Consider the following 20,611-nt stretch of genomic DNA (forward strand, 5'->3'; position numbering starts at 1 on the left):
TTCATTTTTTTAAACAAAATTCTCAATAGACTTTTGAAAAAGTCCCTCTGGACAGCTATCCCCAACTGTCATTTTGGCAGTGAAATCTTCCTGGAATATGTACAGAATAGATATGATACTCTTTTTCTGCGTCCTGAGGTATTGAACACATGTGGTCTGGAGCTTTTATCCACGCCTCAAATATATGTTCACTTTAATACATCAAGGGTGAGGAAAGATCTATGTGTCTTTAAATGCAGATGCTTCCTATTGGCCTTTATTACAACGTTCACTGAGATCATTTTGCCTTCCAAATCCATCCAACTCCAAATTGAAGTTGATTTGGAGTATCAGGTCCATATCGCTCCACGATGTTAGGGGAGTATTATTTTGAGACATCAATAGAGACTTTTCTTTGCCACCATTTTCTTGTTGCTTCAAGTCCTTCACCACTTTAGTCAGTGCCTTCCACAGCTTTGGAGTAGAAAGCAGATACAGCCCAGAACACAGGACACTGGACTTCTGAATGTATTTTTGAAACCCCAAGTATTATTTTGAGAGAGTTAGATATGTGAGAGAGAAAAGTTGTTTTTAATTCTAAAATCCTGGCATGATGTATTATTAACAAAGCATAGAGGATAGCAAGCATAGAATTTATGATGTAAACCATAGGGTGGGGAGGAATGAGTAATAATATGACTCAGTTTCCCCTCCATTTCTTTTTTCTACTGTGGGAAGCAACTGGGAGAGGAGAATGAGATTTTTAGATATAAAGATGGGGCTTGGCTCGTTAGCCCCTCTTAGGAGTTGAAGCCCCAGGGGATGTGGTGGATTTGGGGTTTGGGGATCCCCAGACTAAGAGCACTTGTGGTCCTGCCTCCTGTTGAGAACTCTGGGTAGGGAAAACTAAAGTACAGCAGAAATGGATGCAGGGCAGATCTAGGCCTAGAGCCGACCTGAGAGAGGCCACCTCAGTCTCCCTCGGCTGCCACAAGGTGTGTAAAACATTTGTAAGGTTCTCATGTCAACTTGGAGAGGGTCACAGGAGGTAACTGAGAATTCAAAGCAGGTGGCTTACCAAGGAGCCACCACAGCCTAGGGCCCAGGGACCCCATAATAGACACTTGGGTAGAGACCATAAGCCAAGGGGTGGTTGAGGAAGGCAACTGGATGTCAGAGGATCAGCAGCACCCCAGAGCACAGAGGTGGTGGCCAAGCAAGCTTGAAAATGGTCAGACAGCCTCAGAGAAAATCACCTGGCACTGCCCAGGTTGATCAAACAGAAAACAACAGCAGAAAAGCCTCCTCTGACCAGATGTGCCTTCTCCAATGCCCATGACACCTGAGACCACCTGGACCCAAACCTACATTGGTCCAGAAAGAAAGGGACAGAGAAGGGGCGGGGGCAAGCTAATTTGAACTCTTTATCTACAAAGAAATGAGTTTTACCCTAGAAATAATTGAGTCACTTTGACTTGTCAAAATTAAATTTGCCTTCGGCAGCAGAAATTGAAGTTCATTTTGAATTCAGTTAGAGAGTCAAAAATAGTGTTTTTGCACACATAATTATTTAGTATGTGAAATTCATCCTTAGTATATTACTTACTCAAATATCTTACATGATAGTTGCTAATATGCCCCAAAGTGATGTAGGTGCATCAATTAACTATTTGTTTTGTTATCAAAAGGCAACTACAGCCAGTTATGACAGAGATGAACCCAAGACCAGTGGTTCTGATCTTGGTTGCACATTGTGAGCATCTGGGGAGCATTTCAAAGTCCCGATGCCCGGCTCATACCTCAGACAGTTAAAGCAGAAGGGGCCGATGAAACCAAGGCCAGTTATCAGTATTTTTAAAGGTCGCCAGGTCATTCCACTGTGCAGCGAGCATGGAGAACCACTGCCTGAGATGAAAGACTTCACAACCTAAGTTTTTTCCCAACCAAAGATCAGGCTGAAATAGTGTGAAAAGTAATCCTCTGGGAACTGTCAAACAATTGTGAACAAGTAAGGGTGGTCGAACTAACATGCATGGTACTGTCGTGGGTACATGACTTTCTGAAGTTGTCAAAACCTTTAAAACTTTACAGCACAGAGTGAACCTTACTGTATACAAATTTACACATCACCCAGAAGGTCAGGGGATACATAGGATAGAATGTGGACTGTGACAAAATAATCTAATTTTATTACAAATGTATGACAGAACTTCACTGAAGGGGATAGAGGAAAAGGAACTGACCTAACTTGGGAAAATCGTATTTTGACTGGCAACTGTAGAACTAAAGATAAAAGGAACTGTACATAAATATTGTACTCTAGTTACCAAAGTGATTTCTCACAGGGTATGGGTTAACAATTCTGAAACTACATGTATAACTGGAAATGAACAAACAATAAATGCATGGCAGATGGTGGGAGACAGGTTTCTTACAATTAGAAAGGGAGATTACAAAAAAGCAAGGGGAAAACACTAGAATAAACTATGGTATATTGGACTAGAGGCAGTAACATCAGTATGAACTCATATTTAACTTAATATAGGTACAGCTAGACAGATAAAATTATAGATATACATGGTTAGTGGAAGTGTATATATTTCCTAGCTCTGTCCCCTGAGGGGACATAGAGGTGATGACACCCTTGTAGCAAGGAACACACCCAGCACCCAGATTTTGGTTTATAATATTACCCTCCAATAAAAGGAACCAGGGCTCCTTGGAGAAATGGCTGACCTAAGACTGGGACAGGAAATATACAAAATGAGCGAGAGCATTTTATGGTGCCAGAAAAAAAAAAAATGGGGCATGTCAGAGGGGCACAGGAGCCAACCTAAAGGAGCTCCCAATGACCAAAACTGGAACAATTTGAGCAGCAAATGTATAACATAGTATTGGATTACGACCCAAAGTATAAAATAAATATCTGTGAGTCCATTCTGATATAAATGCAGGAGACAAATATCCTATACAGAAAAACTCCAAATCATTTGTGTAGATCCTGCCCTGCCAAATTCAAGGACGTGGAGTTTAATTCCTACCCCTTGATGGTGGGCTTTGCTGTTAGTTGCTTCCAAGGAGTAGAGTCTGAGAGGGCAGGAGGAGATGGGGAAAGGAACATTACGTTGGAGGAACCTGGCCAACACTACCTTGGCCAAGTGATCAAGGTTAACATTAGTGATGAGACATGTTGATAGCAGGTGTCCTTAATGTAATGTGAGAAGAAGGGCGCTTCACCTCTGTGGTCTTCCATCCAAAAACCCATAACCCCAATCTAACCATGAGACAAACCCAAACTGGGAGACATTTTACAAAATACCTGACCAGTACTCCTCAGACCTCACAAGGTCATCAAAAACGTGGAAAATTGGACAAACTGTTACAGTCCAGAGGAGAGAAAGGAGACAAGACGACTAAATGTAATGTGGCATCCTGGATAGGATTCTGGGACAGCAAAAGAACATTTGGAAAACACTAATGAAATATGAATATGGAATTTAATAGTAATATACCAATGTTAGTGTCTCAGTTGTGACAACTATACCATGGTAATGTCAGATATTAACTGTAGAGTATATTAAGTATAGGGTATTCCGGAACTCTGTATTCCTTTTCTATAAGTCTAAAACTATTCCAAAATTTCAGTTTATTTTTTAAAAATCATTATGAACAAATGTTATATTCTGGATCTCTAGTCTCCTATTGATGAGAATAGAGGCAGTCATCTCCGTATCATAGACACATTGTGAAAACCAGCAAGACTGTATCTGCAAAACTTCTTGAGCATAAGGTTAACAAAAATCTGTGCATACCCTCTCCATGGGCAAAAAAATATTGATGAAAAACATCATTGAGCTGTAATGTTAATTACCAATTAAAGCTTTGTTAATTACTCCTTCATAAAATTGTGTTTAAAGTCATATGTCTAGGTCAAACACATTTTAAAATTCAAATTAATAAATTTTGTAATTATATTAATGCAATCATTAATTTACCAGTAATAGGCATCATTTTCACCCTTCTTCCCCAAATATTAAGAACTAAGGAAAAATAAGCAAAAGAGAAATGTACAAGTTTCCTTAATAATCTCTAACCCAAATCATAAATGTAAATTTCTTTATTGTTTTTTAAAATGTTAGACCTAGCTATAGAAATAATTTTCCTATCTCTGTTACTTTTCATGTTGCTTTACAGAACAATTTGAAATTTAAATGTTCCTGATTATGACTTCAGACTCTAATAATCTTACAGGCTTATCTGATACTAGTTTAACAACTACAAAACCACAATTAATTTTAAAGAGAACATAATAAAAGGGAGCTAGCTTATTAAAAGTAATTGTACATAGTAGGAGAGACCATGTCTAACCACCTTTATGAAACTGTTACATCTGTTACATCTGTACTTTCCTGTGTTACAGCTGTTAAAACTGTTACATCTGTTCTTTCTTGTGTATTTTGATTCTTCAGTTTCTTTGTTTAAAAATATTAAGGACAGCCACAAAATTACTGATCTCAGTAATTTGTCAGTCTCTTGAGCTTCAGGAGGGCCAATTACATAAAGGTCCACAGACCACTTTATATAAGTTTCCCCTTAATATGATAATAAAATGATTAAATTTCACTTGGGCACAAAACATTTTCAGAGTACAAAGAAGTCAATGACATTGTCCTATAAATTATCATCACTGAAGTTTCTTTTTTTAATTGGAGCCTTTCCTAGTTTTGAGAAATAATTAGGTGAGCTTTGAGAAAAAAATCAGTTTACTTCTGTGTTTTCAGTTTCCAATGGTCTTTTAGCTTATGCATAATGTGTTCACATGTAATAGAAAAGTTGTCTTTCTATTTGCTTAATTGAACAATACTAAAAAGTTATGTCTATGTGTCTGTCACAAAACAGGTTTTGTTTTCATCAGAAATGAGAATATTTTACATATGTCTATGCCTTTGTTAAATTAATAGAACCATTATTTTTTTTAATTAATGAATTTGTCTTTTATTAAAATATATTGGGGTGAGAAGTGTTAGTAAAGTTGGATAGGTTTCAGGTGTACAGTTCTGTACAGAACCATTATTGATACCTTCTAAGTTAAAAGTAAAATCAGAATTTCAGATAAACAAAACATAAACTAAGATCATTAAAAAAAAAAAAAGCAACCATAATGAAAGTTGTGACAAGTGGCATTTAATTTTAACTTGTTTTTCTCAACAACCAGTAAGCAGTTTGGAAAGAATCTGAAAGGGGAAATGAGTAGTAAATTGAAGCTTTAAAAAACAGCAACACTATTTTTAAATCAATGACTTATGAAAATAATTGAATATGAACAAAATTGTAGTATTATTCAGAAGCTTAAATGCTTTGGTTACATCATCTTGTTACATATCTTCCAGTAACTATTACAACACAATTAAATTCATTCTTATTCTCGGAGGTTTGTGAATAATGAGGTTACACTAATTAAAAAATCAGAATTGGAGTTTGGCAAAAACCTTTTATAGTAAGGTATGGATTCCAAAGTACTCGCATATGGAATTTCCCCACCAAGATCAGAACATACTGACAAGATGAACAGAGCCTGGGAAAGAACAAAAGACAAATGATCTCAACCATTATCTAAGATTCTTTAAAGACACAGCTTCTGACAGTATCTGGTATATTAAAACACTATTAACTGAAGTCGAAGACAGTTCCACAACTGAAATAAAAACGACAATTAAGACTATTTTCTTGTATCCTGGATTTCCTCATTTTAAAAAGGACATGTTTCTTAGTTTGATAATTAATGTTCCACTATGTCAGTCCTAACTGCACAAAGCTAAGACCTCTGTGCTATGATACTTGGAACTCAGAATCTTAGAAGCAAAATATGCTTCAAAAAATAAAGTCAGAAAGCCCTTAAGAAATGGCAGGATGCTTGTTTCTACTATATTGTGGCAGCTAATGCTGTGACCCACCAGATGCTAAGTATTGTACTAGTTTACATACAGATTTTCCTACAAAACTGAGGTTGGTCTATGAGTTGAAGACAATGGAGTCCACTCCTCTCGTTTAGTTTAAACAAAATAAGAATTATTGCAGGTTATTTGGCAACTTAAGAATTTTGAGGGGAGCCATAATGTTAATTCGCTTTCCATACTATCAGGAACAACAAAGCCAGGAAAAATGCTCAGCCGGGGTGTGGAACTCTCCTAGGGGAACCCCACAGCTGCTGCTTCCTGCCACAGATGCTCAGGACCAAATACTGAAACTCCACCTCCATATTCCTAAAATACTAATCACCTCCACTACGCCGGTTCTAAGAAGATACAATATCTTCTTGAAACTTTACATGCTCACATCTACCTCCCAAGTTTCCTTCAGGATGCCTACTTGGCAGAACCAGGTCAGATGTAAAACACAACTGCAAGGGAGTCTGGGAAATTTGCCTTTGGCTTTCCAGCCTTTGTTGTGTAGGCAAGTATGCTATAAGGAAGTAGGAATGGATCTGAAGTTGAGTAATCAGTATTACCTGCCACAAAAGGTATTATTTCAATTTACAGTTGAGGAAACTTGATCAGAATTGGAGTGATTTTCACTGTGGCGTGTTATTAAATGGCAGATCTGTGATTCAAACCCAGGGGTGCCTATTCCAAAGCCTAAACGTGCAGTCTACTATAACTGCACTTGCAGTAATCAACTCAATGTGGAAAATAGGGGTAAAGTGCAAGAATTTTATAAGGACGCTACATAATGAACTCTAATTGACCTGGGGTACAGACTAACTGAATTATTCTGTTTAAGTCTTTTTGAAAGAGCCTCTACACTCACTGTCGCCAAGTTCTCCCCCCTCCCCCAGCATTTCAAGCCCCCAGCCCTGCAGTGATTTCAGTGACCTCCACTTTCTGAATGTGAGCCTTCCCAGGCCCCCGTGACTTTCTCCTCATTGCTATATCTAATTCCTCAGATAACTGGAAGAGCCACCACATCCAGTAATGACCATGGCCTGCAGACATGACCTTCTGATCATTTCTTGAGATCTGCCCTCTCCTACCCTGTTGCACAAGCATGGGTTCCGGGCTCTAGGCCAAGGGCCCTGGGAGAGATCAAGTCCAGCCTGTGGTTTTATAAGGAAACTACTATCTGTGCTCAAGGTGAAGAAGCTAAGGAAGTTCTGAAAGGTCAAGGCCTGCTCCCCGTTTATAAATGGGACACAAAGGGAAAAGGCAACCCTAAGAACAGATGAGCTCTGGAGCCTTTTCCAGAGAAAGTCCTTCACATTCTGTATTTGTTTAATTTCCCCCCAGAATTTCCATCTCAGCCATTTCCTCTGGGTCTTCTCAGTTCCTGGTGAGATCATCGTCTTCCAGGCTCCAGCTGCCACCTCTTGCGGGTGACTTTTGAATTCTAAGTCTCCATCCTAGAACTCTTCAATGGGAGATCGTATTTCCCACTGCCTTCTGGACACCTCCACTGGCAGGTGGACAGCCACCGTGTCTCTGCAAGTCTTTTGAATCCAGTCTCCTTCCTGCTCTCCCTGCTCCAGCTCAGATCAGTGTCCATCAACAAAGCACTGCATTAGTGCCAATCTGTCTTCTCTATTCCTAGTTTCTTCTCCCTCCAACCCATCTGTATACTGTTCTCTTTATTTATGTTGATATTCCTGTCTCACAAGCAATGTCATGTGACTTTCCTGCTTTAAAATTTTCACTCACTCCTAAACATGACATAGTCCTTAGAAATCCTATTCCACTTCACCTCCTGGGCTTCATGTCCTGTCCTTCATATCTTCCCCTAGGCCCCAGCCACCAATTCTCACCCAGGCCAGCAATGTCCACCTTTCCACACCTTTCTACTTATGGAAAGAGACAGACTTTGGAGTCACATGGACTGGGCTCCGATTCTAGCTCTGTTACTTGCTGTGTGATTGTGGGCAAGCCCCCTAAATCTCTTGACTTCAATTTCTATCTCTGGGAACAACATAGTTACTTTACAGGGTTGCTCTCCTATAAGATGGCATATTTGCAAGGGGCTGGTGCACTACAGGCATTGGTATGTTAACCCCTTTGTCTTGCCTTTTTTTTGGGGGGGTGTGGGGGACAGTGGTTACCTACACTTAGAGACTTCTTCCTTTCCTCTTTTCCCTTTCCCTTTCTTGGATAGTTCACCTGTTTTCCTGACTTCGAACTTCTTCTTTGCTGAAGATCCCCACATCTCTCTCCGGAGCCCCATCCGCTCACTGAGCAAGGCTGCCAGTGGCAGCCCGCTCACACGCATTCCTGGCGCTACCCCAAATTCAACATCCCTACACTTTGCTTATTGTTTCCTACAGACCAGCTCCCCTGCCAGTTCCTTGTATTCCTCAGAGTCTCCATAATTCTTCTAGAGGAAGAAAACTTTCGTTTCATCTTTAACATACTCTTCTTAATCCCCCAAGTATCTAGTTAGTCCAGAAATTCTACCAACTTTTCTTTTGAAATCTCCCCATTTCTCCATTCTTGCTGCTTCCCCTGAAATCCAAGTCCTTATCAACTTGGCTACTGCAGTAGCCCCATGCGAGCATTCTATGTCCAGCCTATGGTTTATGGCTAGTAACAAAAGCCCAGAGGTTAATACTGAGGGCACTGGGGCCAGACTGCCTGTATTTGAAGCCTGGTTCCATCACTTGCAAACCGTGTGGCTTTTGGTGAGTCTTGCATCTATCTCTCTGTGCCTCAGTTTCCTGTGGAATGCAGCAAATGACAATGCCTACCTTAAAGGGTTAAGTGAGAAAATACATGCAAAAGTTTAGAGCAGAACTTTAATAAGGATTCAGTAAAAGTTACTATTATTTGCCTAGAGGATAGATATAAAATTTTAAGATTGATTATTTAAAAATGTAAATTCTACCCATTTGTGCCTCTGCTCAAAAACTTACAATGAGCATTCTCAAGGATAGACCATATGTTGGGACATGAAACTAGCCTCAGCAAATTTAAGATTGAAATCATACCAAGCATATTCTCTGATCACAAGGCTTTGAAATTGGATATCAACTGCAAAAAGAAAGCAGGAAAAATTACAAATATGTGGAGATCAAACAACATGTTTTTAAAGAATGACTGGGTCATGGAAAAAGTAAGAAGAGAGATCAAAAGATACATAGAAACAAATGAGACTGAAAATACATCCTATCAAAATTATTGGGAGGTAGTGAAGCAGTAATAAGAGTGAAATTTATATCATTACAGGCCTATCTCAACAAACAAGAAAAATCCCAGATGTTACACCTTAAAAAACTAGAAAAAGATGAACAAATGAAACCCAAACTCAGCAGAAGGAAGGAAATAATAAAAATCAGAGCAGAACTAAATCAAATAGAGAACAAAAAGGCAATAGAGAAAATAATGCAACCAAGAGCTGGTTCTTTGAAAAGATTAATAAAATTGACAAACCCTTGGCTAGCCTCACTAAGAGAAAAAGAGAAAAGGCACAAATAAAATCAGAAATGAAAGAGAAGTTACTACGGATACCACATAAATACAAAGGATCATCCAAGAATACTATGAAGGACAGTATGCCACCAAATTCAATAACCTCGAAGAAATGGACAAGTTCTTAGAAACATATAGCCTTCCTAGACTGAATCACAAAGAACTGGAAAATCTAAATAGATCAATCAACTGTAAGGAAATTGAATCAGTCATCTGAAACTTTCCCAAAAGCAAAAGTCCAGAACGAGATTGCTTCACTAGTGAATTCTACCAAACATTCAAAGAGGATCTAATACCTGTCCTCCTCAAACTCTTCCAAAAAATTGAAGAAGAAGCAATACTTCCTAACTCATTTGATGAGACCAACATTACCCTGATACTAAAACCTGGTAAGGATAATACAAAAAGGAAAATTACAGACCAAAATCTCTGATGAATACAGATGCAAAAATCCTAACAAAATTCTAGCAAATTGAATACAACAATGCATTAAAAAGATTGTACATCACAATCAAGTGGGGTTCATCCCAAGGCCACAAGGATGGTTCAACATAACACAAATCAATCAATGTGATACATCACATAAACAAAATAAAAGATAAAAATCATCTGATTATATCAGTAGATGCAGAAAAAGCATTTGACAAGATACAACATCCAATTATGATTAAAACACTTAATAAAATGGTATAGAAGGAAAATACCTTAACATAATAAAGGCCATATATGACAAACCCTCAGCTAATATAATAATTAACGGTGAAAAACTGAAGCCCTTCACTCTACATTCAGGAACAAGACAGTGTTGTCCCCTATCACCTCTGCTTTTCAACATAGTATTAAAAGTCCTTGCCAGAGCAGTCAGAAAGAAATAAAAGGTATCCAAATTGGGAATGAAGAAGTTAAGTTGTCAAGTTTTTGCAGATGACATGATGCTTTATAAAGAAGACCCTAAAGTCTCTACCAAAAAGCTATTAGAAACAATCAATGAATACAATAAAGTTGCTGGCTACAAAATCAATGTACAAAAATCCACTGCATTCCTACATGCTAACAATGAAATTTCAGAAAAAGAAAGAAAAAACAATTCCTTTTGCAACTGCAACAAAAAGAATAAAATACCAGGCTGGCCTGGTGGCTCAGGTGGTTAGAGCTCCATGCTTCTAACTCTGAAGGCTGCTAGTTCGATTCCCACATGGGCCAGTGGGCTCTCAAACACAAGGTTGCCAGTTTAATTCCTCGAGTCCCGCAAGGGATGGTGGGCACTACCCCCTGCAACTAAGATTGAACACGGCACCTTGAGCTGAGCTGCCGCTGAGCTCCCAGATGGCTCACTTGGTTGGAGCGCGTCCTCTCAACCACAAGGTTGCCGGTTCAACTCCCACATGGGATGGTGGGCTGCACCCCCCTGCAACTAGCAACAGCAACTGGACCTGGAGCTGAGCCGTGCCCTCCACAACTAAGACTGAAAGGACAACAACTTGAAGCTGAAAGGCACCCTCCACAACTAAGATCGAAAGGACAACTTGACTTGGAAGAAACTTCTGGAAGTACATGCTGTTCCCCACTAAAGTCCTGTTCCCCTTCCTCAATTAAAAAAGAAAAAAAAGAAAATGTACACCTCATTAAAAAAAAAAAAAAAAAAAAGAATAAAATACCTAGGAGTAAACTTAACAAAGGATGTGAAGGACCTATATACTGAAAACTATAAGACATTTTTAAAAGAAATTGAAGAAGACACAGAGAAATGGAAAGACATTCCATGTTCATGGATTGGAAGAATCAACATAGTTAAAATGGCCATATTACCCAAAGCAATATACAGATTTAATGCAATCCCCATCAAAGTCCCAAGGGCATCTTTTAAAGAAATAGAACAAAAAATCATCAGATATGTATGGAACCACAAAATACCCCCAATAGCCAAAGCAATACTAAGAAAAAAAGAACAATACTGGAGGTATTACACTCCCTGACATCAGCTTGTACTACAGAGCAACCGTAATCAAAACAGCATGGTATTAGCAGAAAGACACACAGACCAATGGAATAGAATTGAAAACCCAGAAATAAACCCACATAAATATGGACAGATAATTTTTGACAAAGGAGCCAAAAACATACAATGGAGAAAATAAATGGTGCTGGGAAAATGGGAAAGCCACATGCAAAAGAATGAAACTAGACTATTATCTGTCACCAAGTACCAAAATTAACTCAAAATGGATCAAAGACCTAAACATAAGATCTGAAACAAACTGCATAGAAGAAAACATAGGTACTAAACTTAGGACTTTGGGTTCAAAGAGGATTTTATGAATTTGACCTCAAAGGCATGGGAAATAAAAGTAAAAATAAACGAATGAGACTATATCAAACTAAAAGGTTCTGCACAGCAAAAGAAACCATCAACAAAGGGCAAGCAACCGAATGGGAGATGAAATTTGCAAACAATGCTTCCAATAAGGGGCTAATATCCAAAATATATAAGGAACTCACACAACTCAACGAGGAAAAGACAAACAATCCAATTAAAAAATGGGCAGAAGACACGAACAGAAACTTCTCCCAACAAGACATACAAATGGCCAGCACATACATGAAAAAAATGTTCAACTTCATTAGCTATTAGAGGAATGCAAATCAAAACACAATGAGATATCATCTCACACCTGTTAGAATGTGTATTATCAACAAGACAAATAATAACAAGTGTTGGAGAGGCGTGGAGAAAAAAAGAACCCTCATACTCTGTTGGTGGGAATGTAAATTGGTATGGCTGCTGTGGAAAACAGTATGGAGGGTCCTCAAAAAATTAAGAATAGAATTACCATATGACCCAGCAATGCCTCTCCTGGGTATCTACCCAAAAAATTTGAAAACATTTATCTGTAAAGATATATGTACTCCCGTGCTCATTGCAGTGTTATTTACAGAGGCCAAGACATGGAAACAACCAAAGTGTCCTTTGATAGATGATTGGATAAAGATTTGGTATATGTACACAATGGAATACTACTCTGCCATAAGAAAAGATGAAACACGGACATTTGCAACAACGTGATGGATCTAGAGATTATTATGCTAAGTGAAATAAGTCAGACAGAAAAAATGAAGAACCACATGATTTCACTTATATGTGGGATTAAAACTGAAGGCAATAAAGGAACAAGACAAAGAAAGAAACAAACAATCATAGACACAGATAACAGGTTACCAGAGGGTAAGGGGGAAGGGGAGACAGCAGAAGAGGGTGAAGGGGGTCAAATATTTGGTGATGGAAGGAGAACTGACTCTGGTGGTGAACACATAATGCAATACATAGATGATGTATTACAGAATTGTACACCTAAAACCTATGTAGTTTTGTTGACCACTGTCACCCCAATAAATTTTAATTTAAAAAAATTCACATTCACTGGAGGATTTGATTAGCATTTGGTTTCATTTACAAAATTAGATTGTTAAACCTCTTAAACATTTCAAACTGCATTTTAAAATTTAATATGTGGGCTTGTCCGTTTGAAAAGTTCAAAAGCCTGACTAACAAACAAAATGTTCCTTGATTATTAATCCTAATAAATCTAATCAATTAGAAAAAAAAAGAAAATACATTTATGCAGTACCTAAAAATCAGAATCCAGTTAATATCAGAAACTTAATCTAGTGATATAATAATTGTTTTTTTTTAAATAATTTTTTATTTTTCAATTAGAGTTAACATATTATATTAGTTCCAGGTGTGCAGCATAGTGATTAGACATTTATATAACTTATGAAATGATCACCCTGATAAGTCTAGTACCCCTCTGACACCAGACATAGTTACTACAATATTATTGACTATATTCCTTATGCTGTACCCTACATCCCCATGACTACTGTGTAACAACCAATTCTTCGTCCCTCCCCCGGTGACCCATTCCCCCCAACCTTCCTCCCATCTGGCAACAATCAAAATGTTTGCTGTATCTATAAGTTTATGTCTGTTTTGTTTGTTCATTTATTTTGTTTTTTAGATTCCATATATAGGTGAAATCATATGGTATAATAATTGTTAATAGGACGAATTCCTAGGGCAGGTAATTTCCAATTCTCATTAATTTTAGACAGGCCTTTAAATTAGAAATCTCTTATTTAAACCTGATTTCAATATGAAACCAAAAGTAGATTGTGGAAAAAATTCATTATTTATCCACTTCTGGAAAATAATATTTCCAATATTCATGTTCACATGGGATTTGAAAAATAAAATAATCATCTCATTATAATAACCATTAATTCCTGAAATGGAAAAAAACAGTTATTTTTACATTCTGTCTTTATGGTTCTGATTTGTATGGCTCTAAGTGTTCTACAGAAAGGTGAGCCTGACCCAGTCATAATCAATAAAGTTTAGATTTGCTGTTGTTTAATCCCTGTAGTGACACTTATTCCTCCTTCAATACAATGCTAAATAAAAACCCAAACTGAATAGCCACAGCTAGGGAGAAGTCAAATTGAGAAAACATAAGTGTAATTAGATTTTTATGTCAAAACTTTCTTTCATAATCTTCCTGAATGTTCTTTTCTTAATAAGAAAGAGGTGCATTTTTTTGACTCTGGGCTGTTTATTCACACTGAATTATTTTGCTGCAAATGAAAGCCTAATTTGATAGTATTGACAAGCAAGCTAAGATATGAATTAATAAAAACAATAGCGGCTCAGTTTCAGCCCTGGATTGGGGCAGGTGTTGGGGAGAGACCACAGAAATGAGAGGATGGTGGAAAGGGAAAGGACTAAGCTTTCATGAATGACCAACAAGCATTATTGACTTTCAGTCTGGAAGAAGATAGCACTTCCTATTTCAAATCAGACAGAAACTGAATTCCGGGTGAATCAAAGCCCTAAATGTACCAAATGAAATGATAAATATATTACGAGTAAAATTTGGAGACTGTATAACCTTAGGAAGGCAAAAAGACCTTTTCAAGGAAGAGGGGAAACATGAAGGAAAAGATGAACAGATCTTATACATTACAAATCAATTCACCACTTCATACCAATTAGGATGGCTATTACAAGGAGGAGGAGGAGGAGGGGAGGGCGGAGGGCGAGGGAGAGGGGGAAGAAATGAAAGAAAATAACAAATGTTGACGGGACAAGGATGTGGAGATGTTGGACCCCTTGAGCATTGCTGATGGGAATGTGAAATGGAGTAGCTGCTGTGAAAAATCATATGGAAATTCCTCAGAAAAATTAAACAATTACCATATGATCCAGTATGTCCACTTCTGAGAATATACCCTAAAGCAATGAAAGCAGGGACTCAATTAGATAATTTGTACACCCATGTTCACAGCAGCATTAGTCATAACAGCCAAAGGTGGAAGCAACCCAAATGTCCATCAACAGCTGAATGAATAAACAAAATGTGGCATATACATGGTGGAATATTATTTAGCCTTAAAAAGGAAGGAAATTTCTAACACATGCTACAACATGGATGAAACTTGAGAACATTATGCTAAGTGAAATACACCAATCACAAAAGAACAACCCAAAATAAATCTTTGTTCTTGGCAGTTGCGGGGTTCTTAAGCCTTGCTCATCCACCCTAAAGAGAAGCTCTTGTGTTAGCACAGGTTGCCCATCCCACACAGCCCATAGACTGTAGAGAAAATCCATGCCAATTACTTATGTTAACAACCTACTCACTTCATCATCTATATGAACAGGCAACAAAGGGCTACTAGACATTCAAGGGCAACCAAGAACATAATAGAGAAGGATCAAGGCGCATAAAGAGAACAATTGGAATGGAGGATAAGAGAGATAATATGGGACAGAAGAAAACAATGTAAAGACTAGAACCTTCTTTTCCTATTCCTGGATGTATCTCTGAATGGAAAATATTAAATAGTTTTTTAGGAAGGACAGAAACCTAGCAGGAAAATATTTTGCCCTCTGGATAATCTGTACTGGAAGGCTATGTAAAAATCAGTATTATTTTGTTGCTTTTATATCATTATTAGTCTTAATGTAACCGTTGGAAACCAGCTTGGATAATTCTAAGATACAACAAAGATTGAAACAATTTATCTCACCAAAATGAGGCACTTTATTGTATAGTAAGTTGAGGGATCATAGACTGATTCTCATACTTAAAGTTGTAAATTTTGAAGTGTTCATGCTTAATAGGAAAATAAAGGCATAAATAAGAATATTCTCCTACTAAAACAGAATTGAAAAAATTACTTTTAACCAAAAAGTTTAAAATGTTATTCCATTCTTAATTTCTCTGTCGAGTAAACTTCTATCATAGAAGCAAATATTTTAGTGCTAAGTAGGTATATGAGGGCTACAGAACAAAATTGTGGGCTACCTGTTAGTGGCAACAGATGAACCACCCTATGAGGAAATGAGCTCATGTACTTTCCTCCAGGAAAGATGAAGTAACCTACCTTGCAATTTGCTTCATCTTGCACATGGCTTTCTCCTCACTCTACTGAGATCTCTGCTCAAATACATCTTCTTCAGAGACAGGCCTTCCCCGACCCCACGTCCAGCCTTAGTGTTCATCATACTGCTTATGGCAACATTGTATCTCCTTGTGTGTTGTCTGCCATCTCCATTAAAATGTACACTCTGTATGAGCAGTGACTTAGTTCAATTTCGTATAGGTGTTCAATAAATATTTGTGGAGTAAATAATGAATAAATGTATACACAAAGAAAAGAATGAAGTAACAGCCAGGCATGGAGGGGGGCTTGCAGAGATCTGCCTAAACAAGTGCCCCGTGGCCAGGAGAGGAGGTGCAGCAGCCTCGGGGGAGTTGTCCAAGGTGCTGCCTTGGGGCTCACTGAATTAATGGGGCAAAAAGACACAGCACTGGCTAGCACTGCTGTCAGTTGTACTCCTCACACCCTGAGGTTTGTGAACTCCTTCGCCATCTCTATGCCTAGTTCTGAGGCAGTTTGGGGGGAGCCCTGATTACTTCTTTCTCCATCTGCCTTCCTTGTATTTAAGGGGCAGAACTGTGAGCACAGAATTTGAAAGGTGGCATAGTTGAGATCTGTGCTTTGTAGCAGAGATGCCAAAATTTTAACGAATTCAAGTTGAGCCTGGAACACCTCTTTTGAAGGCATACAGCGAAGGAGAATTAGGGTGTCCAGTGGATGGGAGCAGACCATAAATAAGGTCCCAACCAAGGGTGAGGTTCTCTCTGTGATGGTGGGTGAGCTGACAGGGCAGCAGTTGCATTCTCATCTCCTCCCCCAAAAGGAGAGCAGCAGGGGAAGGCTATCCTCCAGAAATGCTTTACTGCTCAGATTTAGGAAGAATGAGAAACCTACCGCCCTGTCATGGAACTTCAGCTTGCCAGGGACCCCCCAGAAGTGATAGGCTCTTAATCACAGAAGAGATGTAGCTACTGAACTGTCTAAAAGGACTACAACAGTGATCCAAGGGAACAGTTAATTCTGTGAAGTCATGAAAGTGGCACAAAACATCCACTGGAGGAAGGAAAACTGAGACGTGAGCAGTGATCTCCCCCCTTTATAGCACCTTGGATGCCCCTTGGTCAAGTCCATAAGACAACAATTTGATTTTGAAGTGATTACTTCTCGGAAGCTTTAACTTTTCAGTTTGATAAAGGTATGAACATGCTGGAATTGTTTTTCTCACTGCACCCCACCCCACGATAGAAAGTGAGGGTCATAAAGCTAATAGATGTGCCCTTGGGATCCTCTCACTGGAGAGGTCCACATCTAAAATACTTCCTTTTGCATTATAAATTTTATGCAAAATTATATCATATTTAAACATGTATATATTTATTTAAACATGTATGTTTATTTAAGCATATATGAGAGAGCGAGAATGTGAGCACATCAAATCATGTATGGTGTTCAGTGGCAGTAGATTTTTGCCTAATGGAACACGTAAAGCAGACAAAACCACTGCCATTCTCATTTGTACACCCCTTGTTTCTGAACATTATTCATTCTTTCTTTTTTTATCTATCACAAATGGCGAATTTTTTCTTCATAGTTGTGTTTTGGGTTTCTATTTCTTGAAAGTGACAGTTCTTGCAAATGAACGTTCTACTTGATGTATTTATTAAAGGGGCATAACAACAAAGTGTTACTTAGAAGGGAACAAGTTTTAACAGTAATTTTTTAAAAATCTAGGTTAGGTTAATAGAATTTTCTTTGCTTTCAATTTCCTAAAGGATTTAACTATGCAAATATTTAAATACTAATGATCTCTTATGGTGGTATTGATTTTTATTATAATATGTGCCAAAAAAAAAAAAAAAAGAAACTTTTACCAAAACCCTGTGGGTAGATTAGCAATTGCTGATGTTGAGGTACAGGGTCTACAGCTGTAGCTCTCACAGTGCTTTTATTTGTTTGTACATATTATAAAGATATATATAGATATATATATACATACACATATATATATATATATATATATATGCAGAAAGGTTTTTCAAGAGAGGAAAATCACCCATAATCTCCCATTCCAATATCATTTCTTAAGCTTTGAAGTTTTCATGTTCAAATTTTCCTCAAAACAAATATGGCTTCAAACTAATATTTTTCTTTTTGTGTATATGACTGAAAATAAATATTTTATATTATATAATTTGGCATCCAAACCATGTACAATGATTTAAAAATCAAGTGAACATGCCCATACATAACACAAATTCAAATCCTAAATTATAATTATATTATCATTAATGTAATAAATCCAAAATTTAATGGCTCACGTATTTCTTCTAATTTATCATCAGTAAATATCCTTGAACTGAACCTACCCATGAACTTAACATCATTAATTTACCAAGTAAATTCAAAGAGAACACATAGTTTTTCTTTATTGAAAATGATCCAACCATTTCTTCTTCCAAGACAAGCACTACATGAAATAATGTGAACCATTTCAGAATATATAAATATTATAAAATGATTCAACTTTGTCTTTCATCTTTATATGCTCATTGACTAGCATAGCGCTTGGCATGCTGTCATTGCTCAGTAAGCATTGAATAAATAAATCAGTATCAGAATATTCTCTTTGGGGTTCTATCCTTTACGTAAACATTAATAAGGAGCAAATAGAAATGCCAATGTGCCAATTACAGTGCTGGGCAGCAGTACACTGTCATTTTCCCAGAAACATTCTGAGGAATTGCTTTGCAAATTCATGCCTAAGTTTAAGGACAAGTATAGGAGAAGGAGGGTATTGGGAGACTTTACCATCAAAAACCCTAAAAGCCAAGTTAGATAGATCATAACATAATCAGGTTAGAATTTTAAAATGTTTTGATGCAAAGGCTGGTGCAGGCTCCCAAGTGCCCTGGGGGCCTCCCTGCAGCATGACCCACTCAGTGGTCGTACAGGTCAGTCAGTGCAGAAACCATTTCAGCTGCTACTTTTGGGACTTGGCACTGAGGGAGCATGCCACAGTTAACCAGAGAGGAATTTATGATGGGGCAATAAGCAGCTTCTTTAGAAATGTGGATAGCAGGCTGTCTTGATTGACCTGGAGGAAGAGATAGTAAATGAAATTCTGCAGGGACCTTTGAGATGTTTGATAGCAAGCAGCTCATCACTTATCAGTTCCTGGCTCAGGGAATAATTGGGCTTTGGGTCACAAAATTTTTGGCAGTCTTCATCAAGAACAGATTTTAGAGAAACTCAGAAAGTCCGCAGAGCCGTGGTTGTCTGCAGGGTTTTTTTAATAATACATTTCATGGGAGGAGGAACAGGATCTGGAGTTGGCACATTTCTTTAAAAAGTGCTTAAGGATGAATCCCCAGAAGATTTAAACATGTATATAAAGACAGAAGGATATATGTATAAAACATGTATATAAAGACAGAACGATATATAAAGAGGTACAATCAACTCCAGCAATAGCAAATTTTCTTTCCTTTCAAAAATAAGATTTTAAAGTCAAAACATCTTTTTTTGTTGTTTAAAATTATGGACAATTTGTTATTATAAAAATAACTGGTTTGATAATAATGCATTATATTTAAAAATAATTTACTACAAATACATCTTAAAATAAATGTTAATTGATTGTTTTGAGTGTAAACAAGTGGTTATCCAAAGAAGAAACAAAGTCTCCTTCATAGTTGTGATAAAATCTATCCCCGAAATTATTGGGTATTACACAGAAATATTTGTATTGTGTTCTTCAACTCCCTGTACATACTTTTAAAGAACCAGCTGAATCTAAACAGAGTATAAAAACATAAGTATTTCGTGTGTGATTGATATGAGCATTTAAGGCTGTCATTTTCAAATACAAAAGTTTAGTGTTCTGTCATCCACTCTGTGCCATGAAAATTACTATAAAGTCAAATATGGAAAAGAACAGAAGCTCACCAAAAACAAAGAAATAATCATTTAAACAATAAATTTGAATGTAGGAAGGGCTGGAAAAATTATGTTTTAGATTATGCTTCTCTACGTGAAGCTGAAATTTTTCACACTGAAACTTTAACGTGATTGTCTGTTGCATGGCATTTGGAATGCAGTTCCACAGTAGAAAATGACAGTGGTTCATATGTCGTCCAGTGCTACGGCCTGTACCCCAGAGAAAGATTAGAAATGGCTCCAGTTCAATAAGCTCACAAATGAACAAGAATATTTTATCTTCAGTTTTTTTTCAGAGCCTTTTACCTAGGGACCAATGTGTATTCCTCATGGATGAAATAAATCAGCATTACTTACTTCAGCTTGATGTTATATTGTTAGTTGTTATATGGCTGAAGTAACTAGGTATGTGGAAGCTAGTATTTATTAGCTTAACTTTGCGCTAGATATGTATGTAAGTTGTGGTTTTATAACTCTCTGTAGTTCCAGTATCTGTATCTGAAAGGAAACATCAATGTTATTAAAGAAGCAGCTGCTGTTATTAAAGAAGCAGTAAATTCCACGTAACATGCTTGAGTTTTAGGTCTTTTCTCTTTGGTCAGCATAGACTCTTCTCATTTCATATGATGTACACACCCAAGGTGGGAATTGGAAAAGAAGTTATCACCTAGTTAGAGAGCTCAGTTGAGCTTAGAACAAAGTCTAACACAAAATCTCAATTTGTAATTTTAGAATGTATCTCATACAGTTTTGAGAGCATCACATTAAATCTGTAATTGCCAGAAGCATTGTTACAGTTTAATGCA

General features: G+C 37.4%; 1 protein-coding gene and 1 long non-coding RNA gene across 5 annotated transcripts in view; one reads left to right on the forward strand and one right to left on the reverse strand.

The window, feature by feature from the left end:
• The window catches only part of LOC141571119 (uncharacterized), a 41,300-nt gene that overhangs the window by 8,385 nt on the left and 12,304 nt on the right, over positions 1-20,611 (forward strand). The gene's annotated exons all lie outside the window — the stretch shown is intronic.
• The window catches only part of PLGRKT (plasminogen receptor with a C-terminal lysine), a 40,753-nt gene that overhangs the window by 3,703 nt on the left and 16,439 nt on the right, over positions 1-20,611 (reverse strand). The window contains exon 1 of one of the 4 annotated variants that reach the window (XM_074330463.2): positions 14,680-15,601. The exons of the other annotated variants lie outside the window; for them this stretch is intronic. Coding sequence (XP_074186564.1) covers positions 14,680-14,682 — 3 coding nt within the window. The 5' untranslated portion in view covers positions 14,683-15,601. Of the gene's footprint in view, positions 1-14,679; positions 15,602-20,611 lie in introns of those variants that run through there. 4 annotated transcript variants of the gene reach the window in all.

The sequence above is a fragment of the Rhinolophus sinicus genome, chromosome 16 (assembly GCF_057876585.1).
Source record: "Rhinolophus sinicus isolate RSI-liver-muscle chromosome 16, RSI-T2T, whole genome shotgun sequence".
Classification (NCBI taxonomy): Eukaryota; Metazoa; Chordata; class Mammalia; order Chiroptera; family Rhinolophidae; genus Rhinolophus; species Rhinolophus sinicus.